Source organism: Protopterus annectens, chromosome 9.part0 (assembly GCF_019279795.1).
Source record: "Protopterus annectens isolate FY-2018-M chromosome 9.part0, PAN1.0, whole genome shotgun sequence".
In the NCBI taxonomy this organism is placed as follows: domain Eukaryota; kingdom Metazoa; phylum Chordata; order Ceratodontiformes; family Protopteridae; genus Protopterus; species Protopterus annectens.
In genome coordinates, this window is record NC_056743.1 from 1,307,170,371 (window position 1) to 1,307,178,459 (window position 8,089).

General features: G+C 39.1%; 1 protein-coding gene across 1 annotated transcript in view; it reads right to left on the reverse strand.

Annotated features, from left to right (window-relative positions):
- Positions 1 to 7,852, reverse strand: part of LOC122810665 (interleukin-1 beta-like) — a 53,855-nt gene extending 46,003 nt beyond the window's left edge. The window contains exon 1 of the mRNA XM_044082235.1: positions 7,755 to 7,852. Within this exon, the coding sequence (XP_043938170.1) occupies positions 7,755 to 7,852 (98 nt within the window). The remainder of the gene's footprint in view (positions 1 to 7,754) is intronic.
- Positions 7,853 to 8,089: the final 237 nt, after the last annotated feature.

The following is an 8,089-nucleotide window of genomic DNA, read 5'->3' on the forward strand; positions in this document are numbered from 1 at the left end:
AGTTAAAGCTTTGTGAAGACTTGCTAGGCATGGGATACAATAGGAATGGAAATCCTTATGAGATATTTGCTTCCTACAAGAAATACAGTTATTAACTTTTACTGACATCGGTCTGAGGCAAAAAAAAGTTTCCCCAACGGTGTACTTAGCTTTGTAGAAGACTTCGGCTCTGGATTCAGAATGAAAATCTCAGGAGACGGCCGACCGGCACTTGCGAACTGCTTTTGCTTCGGGCACCATGTGGCAAGACAGACTGAAGAAAATGGAGTCAGCTGCATCTTATATACCCTGTTGCACTGACATCAGGGAGGAGGCGACAGCAACCGACGCCGGACCAAGACTTTGGAACTCAGGCCGACTGGGGAACCGCCTGACGGCAGGATAACCCAAGTGTAATGACTGCAGCAGTGTAACACGATGAACATCATGGCCCTGATTCCACTTTGCAAAATGATTTGTACTGGGGACGTCTCCCTAAACAGAAAGGGCAGTCACTCCCAATAAAAACAGCCACAGTGCATTTTCTTTGTCAGAAGCCAAAAAAGGGCAAACCCTTCCCATCTTTTCATGAGGAAGAAACGTTTGACAAAGTGAGATTGACCTTCTTGGATTTTGTAGCACCTGTTCCACAAATCAAGTGTCAACAAACAGCATTCCTAAATTGCAGAGGTCCAGGAAAAAGCGAGTGAATTTATTAGCCTATACTGACAGATTAAATGGGCAAGCAGTGTGAGGCTGTCCCTTCCAAAGTTTCCCTCTTGGAAGGAAGCCTCGAGGCAGAAGCAAGGCACACTGGAGGGCTTGCATCTCTCATCTTGCCTGGGCATCCTACATGATTAACCCGGAGACTGTTGCTTGGAGAAGGGAACTTTGCTCAGCTTTATAATACTGTGACCCTCACCAGCACATGTAGGCATGAAAAATTATTAGATAAAGAAACTTAAAATGCAAGTTACACAGAAAGACACGTGCACGCACACACACTAAATAGGAACTCTGACAAGTTCTACATATTCATGATACCACTCATGCAAAAGTATGCAAAAATTGACAAGCAACTCTAAATGTACCAACAGTGCAGAGAAAGGAATGGAAGCCAGACATTACAGTGCAACCCAAAAGTAAATGATAATGAGAATTCCAGTTAGTTTATTGTCACACTTGGTGATAAAGGATGCAAGTAAGAAGCATGTATTTGATTAAGACTGACATTACAATACTGAGGCTTAAGTCAATAACAACCTAGGAATGAGCAAGCTCATAGTAATATCTGTCAGTCCTCCAAATTCGCTATCTGGCTAGGTTTTAAATTGTTTACTCAAGTTGCTATGTAACCTCTGAACTTTGGCAGGCAGCAAAGACTTAAGAAACATATATGTATTTCTTTTAATTATAATTAGGACCTATCACAGGGATTAAGAAACAAAACAGAAATAAAGAAGCTTCCAACAAAAGCTAGGAATCAATGTGTTACTGAATGAAGCAAGGTAGTTCAGACTTTCTGACTATAGCAATGACAAAGACTGTATGAGCACTGAACCATAAGATTTTGTTATTGTGCATCTTAACTCATTAACCCAGAGTACCATCCCATAGCGCCTCTGTTTAAATCCGAGCATGCTATGAGACGATAGGAATTCCATAATGTTAACCCAGAGTGCCTTCCTGCAGTACAAGTAAGTTTACAGCCCTTAATTTCAAGCTATTGCGAAAAAATAAGTTGAAAAAGTAACTGAACATTGTCAGTTACCTTCTCAACTTAGGCTTTATAGTGGAGTTACCTGATGGTCCTATTGGACTTTTTTGATAAAATTGGCTTTGAATGCTCCCTCTCTTTTCTCATTGATTATGCAAATCCAGTTCCGGCTGTGTTTCCTCATCAAGCGGTAGCAGCCAATCGGATTTTGCACAACACCTCCACCCCCAGTTGTAACGGTCTATTGTCCTGCCCCAATAAACAGACGGTCCTGCAGCAGCTATTCCCTTTTTTTCCACACATTTGCAGAAATTACCTGCTTTGCTACTGGATCCCTTGATTTTAGTTCTGTCCTGATCTGATCGCTGTAGAGGAGAGTACTCTACAAAACTGAATCAGCTGGAACGGATATCTGTTATCGCATCAGACAAAGTTTTTATCCCAAGGTATAGTACTGTACAAGTTTTGCAGGAACCCTAGGTCATGTATTGTATCACCTGTTAGGGTTTGCAGGTTGAAATGCTGGAGATTCCAAAGCCTTATCCACCTATACTGTATTGAAGTCTGCATATTCCATAGTTATAGCCGTAGCTAGTAGAAGTGACTTGCTGTGTGCGAGTGTGTTTGCATGTCTATCTGCTTGTGTGAGTAAATGCATGCATGAAAGTAGAATGTGTGTGTGAAAAAAATGAGACCGTTCGTGTGCATCAAGTGATCAGTGCGATAGCTGGAGCCGTTATTTTACAGTCGCCAAGTTGCTATTTAGCGAGTGTAAAATAAAAATCATGGCAAACGAACCAAGTGTGTGTGTATGTTTCTGCGTGCGCAAGTGAATGCATGCATGAAACTAGGCAGTGTGTGGGTGTTTATGCTTGTGTCTGCATGTGTGACTGAATGGGTAAAGGAGACCATCTGTATGTATGAGACAGAGTGATCTGTGTGATAGATGGGGACAGAGGTGGTCTAAAACATGCATAGACCAGCTACCAGGGTATCACAGAAAGGAATACTTTAATAGCAGAATTATTACAACTGCTAGCTTGATACACAGATTGAATGACTGCCTGCCTGGTCGCTTTACTGTTTCATAAATATTATACACTGAGTGACAAAGAGCCCATTTAAATTATATTCCTAAGATGCACTTAATACAACTGAATGTCAGATTTTGTCTGCAGGCTTTCGTTAAGTTTTACTTGCCATAATTCCAGGCTTGGCCTTTATACATAAATCACTACTTTTGAACTCTAAGGGCGCCCTGACAGTTTTAAAGTGCAGCCCCTTTACCTCTTCTTGCTACAAACTCTGAAATTACTGTAATTGAAGGGTAATTCTAAGCTGTCAGTTTTCTTTCCCTCTGAGTTTAAACCACTTCAGAGTATGACTATGACAAAGCTGTAGAAATTGTTTACAGCAAGGGAAGAGAATTTATTTTGTATTTTTTTTTATTTTTCTTGACCTTGTAGTATATCTTAATTTTTTTATTACTTCAATCATGCAGCTCTAAGCATATTGCTAAGTGTAGGGCATTGAAGCTGTTATTTATGCCAGTTTTTTTCAAGCCCTAAAACTTGCCTTATGCCAAAACTCTTTCAGGATATGGTGACTCAGTTGTAAAATGTTTGCTTTACGGCTCCAGGGTCTGTGCTGACGTCCACTCACTAACCTTATGAACTTTTTATGTTTTCCATATATACTCATTTTTTTTTCCCAGGTTGTTTGGTTTCCTCCCACCTTCCAAAAACATGTTGCTTGATTGGTTACATGTAGTTGTCCAATATATTACATTTACCTTCACTTTTGTTGCTTAGAATGTTGGAGAGTCCATGGACCAGCTAATTTTTTTGGTTAACAAATAAAGTAAAGTGGTATGCTGTACTGAATTGTAGTTTCTAAATGCCTCCTTAAAGAGCTTTGCATAAGACAGCGATGTGCAAGTGTTGATAATTTATTTTGTTGTGCTGATGACTATAATAGCTAGTTGGTGAAACATCATGCTTGCATATGTTTGCTTGTACCCAGTGTTATCATTCATTCCACAACACAGAGACAGCAAATTCCATCATTATACTGCACCTTGTTTTTGCAATGTAATGGATTTTTTTTTATGGAGATGAAGGAATAATGTACTGCAAAGAACAGCATGGTGGCCCAAGAGTTAAGATACATGCCACAAAGCTCCAGGGTCTGGGGTTCATTCCAAACCGCCAGTCACTGTGTGGAGCCTGCATGTTCTCCCTGTGTCTGGTGGATTTACTTGAGGCACTTCTATCTATCAAAAACACTGTGGTTGACTGCCTCCTCTAAAACTGACCATATATAAAATTTACACTTACTCACATGGCCCAGGTTGCATCTTGGCCCATGGTGAATATTTCATTTACTCAACTAACAAATGAATAAACTGAAAAAAAACTTAAATAAGAATATAAGCATTTTGTTTAAGTTGCGTTTACTGAGTTGTCCAGCTTGGATGTTGGTATATTTTGGCAGAGGTCTGAGAAAAAAGTCTGCAAAGTAAACAAATACAGCACCAAGGGACAATAGTACTACGAGACACATTTAAAAAAGGAACACAAATTGTTAAAGAACATATAATGTATAATGATCCCTTCTGACATAAAAATGTTTATAAGAAATTTATCAACATGAATTTTGTGACTGCAGGTTGTTAGCAAGTGTGCATTCATAAGTAACATTCTTTAATATAATAATTCAAAACAGCTCCTAGTGTCTATGTGTGGGGTTTCCAAACCCAGTGGAGGATATCCTACTCCCCAATGACCAACAAGTGAAACTGAAGGAAATTCTGTAACCAGACAGCATTAAGGAGCATTTGGATTGTCTCACATTTATATTTTCTCTTTTAGATAGAATCTTTTGGAAAAGATTCGGTTTACAAGAATTCCACTATACATTGATCAAGAAGTTGACTGGATTTACTATCGTAATAGGCTTTTCCTTCCTTAGTTTCACTCTTGTTGTTTGTCTTTTGGCTTTTCCCAGTAAGGGGTCACCACAGCGGAACTCCGGTCCGTTAATGATTGGCAGTAGATTTTTACGAAACGCCGAGGTGCCAGCTCGACACCCAACCTTCAACGAAGGCACGCCCATTTACACAAGCATGTCTTTCAATGCTACCCAACGGTGGGGAGGACATGCAGACTCCACACAGAAGGCACTCCCAAGCCCAGCCGAGAATCGAACGGGAGAACCTCTTGCTGTGAGGTAACAACGCTACCGCCGTACCACTGCGGCACTCATATAAAGCAGGCAGCAAGTAATAACTATCACTATGGTATTTTGATTATCACATACAAGGTAACAGAATCATTATGAGTCAAGCAAGGGCTCCAGCAGTCAGGTGCAAGGGGGTGCAGTTGCATCCCTGGAACCGGCTGGACGTGAGATTAATTTTCACACACACACTCTCACACACACTTATTTGGAAGTCAACTTTTTGATGCTAAAATCGTAACGTCCAAGTAATAAGATATATTTGCTTCAGTTACTGTATGTAAATGTCTGATATAAAGATGCATACATGCAGTTATTTGGGGGTGTATGTAGCATACGTAAAGTCTTGCTTATGTGTATATAATACATCAGGTTGGGGGGGGGGTATCCCCAGCCAGCAAGGACAGATGTGTGAGCCTTTAGGTCATACACAAAGGTGTACACACTTGTGTACAAGGGGAATACCAGCCATGTCCAAAGAGGTAGTAAATAGTTGGTGCAGTATTTAGCTACATGTTTCCAACTGGGCAACTCTAAGCAGTGTTGGTAGGAAATGGTAGTTTCAGTGCTGTATAAATCTTTCAATTTACTGTTTGCAAAATCAGAATGGCACAAAACAAATTACATATTTCTCTCTCACTATGGGCTGTATGCTGAGATGAGTCTTAAGCTTTATTAAGTGTGTACATGGGTTCATTGTATGTTGCTAGGCTGTTGATCCTAGGGTCATTACAAGCCTAGCCATTAAATTCCAATATACTAGATGAGAGATCACCCATGCCAGAGGTTTTCCTATCAAGGACCTCCCATGTCCAAGAGAGAAGACGGGACAATCCTGGCAGAAATTTAAATTTATGGTTTCCTATCCAGTAGTCCAGGTTGCACAGGGTCATAGGGGTGCTCCGCTTGATAAGGATTGGAAGCCTATTCCACAGAGTGTCAGTGTCAGAGATGCATAAGTCGACTCTCAGTAGTCTATATGCTACCGAGTACAGTGGCAGCAATTTTCTATCTGTATAAGACATCTAGACTCTATAATATACTGTGTTTTGTATGCGTTGTCTATCCTTGTGGTGGAATTAACACAGCAGTGCTGGTGTGTGTTCTGGAGGGCTGTGTGCTCCAAGTGGTGTGGTGAGAGTGTTGACCTTCTCCTCTTGACCAGCTATTCCCGTCTTGGCTGGAGAGAGGGTAGCTTCCAATTTTGATATACAAGTGCATCTCTCACAAGTCTGAGTATTGGGAGGTAAGAGGAGAGGGTTATCAGTGTACATGAGGCAGTTGCTACATTGCCTCAGGATGCCCAAATTCATCAGGTTAATAGGAGAAAGCACAGGGAACTGACCTTTAGACATGCCTGGAAGGGTGGGCATTAATAATAAGTACTGGGATTGTTACACTGCAGAATGACTTTTACATACAAATCCATTTGGAAACAGACTCATTCATTAGTTCCTTTTAGTACAACTTAGTCCACATGGTGGCTCCATCATAAATTAAATATAAAAATTTAGTTTTGTAAACAACTTGTACCAGGATATGCATATGATATATATACGTCTATCTTACCAAACTGTTATATTGCATGTCTTTAATGAATGTCTATTAGCTGTATTTATTACTTACAAAATAATATATACTATAAGTTTAGATCACAAGGGACTACATTTTTTCCTGTGATGTGTAAAATCATATTGTTCCATCTGCATTCCTTGGATACTGCCTTGTGTAGATTTTCTTTTGGCATTTGGTTTATGTGTTTGTTCTCTATTATGTATTAAAGACCCCAATCCATGACTTGGTGACACAACACTAACAAACTTCCATGGTTTTCATGCAAAATTTAGGTCTGACTTGTTTGTTTTCAGAATGCTGGCATTGCTCAACCAGATATTTTGGACAATATTTCTGCCTTTTGAAGTCCTGTGTTATTATAACCAGAGAGATAGTTAGGTGAGAACATGAATTACTATTTTTTTAATTAATTCGTAGACGGATCAGCCACATAAGGCTGAGATTTTGTCTAGACTTATTGCATTTCTGATTATACTCAGTAGTTGTCTGAGTGAGATAAAGGTTAGTACTTGCTGACTACTACCAGCATGGAGCTACGTTATATATATTCTTTTCTTGGCTTTGTTAGTAATGTGTGGAATTTAGGTGGGAGGAAGGGCTCAGTGTTATACTATTTTACTAAATTACTCCGGTCTTCTCCATCCCGATGATAATGAGTCTGTGTTACATAACAGCTGCACAAGGTAATATAATGAATGCCTACTTAACAGGTTATGTGCAGCAATTATCACCTGTGTCTGAGCATGCATAACTTTGTAGGAATGAAAGGCAGGTCCATTATCACATTAGCAATAAGTCAGTTACAATATAGCACTGACTCATAACTTATCAGGTAAACTCTCAGCAGCTGTCACTGTTATTCACATAAGTAGAAGTTATCACACTGACGAATGCACAAGCCAGAGTTTTTTTTTTCTGCTTTGAGTCATTGCAAGCCACCCCCCCCCCCATTCTTCAACTACCTACCCTTTGAAACTTCTGATTTTTATACATACATATATATATATATATATATATATATATATATATATATATATATATGTGTGTGTGTGTGTGTGTGTGTGTGTGTGTCTGTGTATGGATATTTACGTATGTACATAATGTACTTGCATATATATATATCTATATCTATATATATATCTATATATATATATATATATATATATATATATATATACACACACTCACACACACACATAGATACACATATGCATGTGCATATATCTTGCCAGACCGACTACTTCACTTAATGATCAGTTTGACAGTGGTATCTCTTGGGAGCCAGGGTGATGAATCTGCATAATTTGTCTGTAGTTCATTTAGAGGGGCATTCTGACTTGCCATCTTTTGTGCTATTCAAAACAGTGGCTGTATTCTGGTCTCACTTTGTGTATATACTGATTTAATAATTCACTATGGTGTAACTATTTCTGTTATTTTAATTGTTTTATTTAATTGGACATTTCTTAAATATTATTGTTTGGTGCATGTACAAACATTAGCTCATTGAGGAAAGCACAGTTCCTTTCCTTCTGTTTATCTGTATTTTCACAAGCAACATACAGATGCAAGTATCTATTT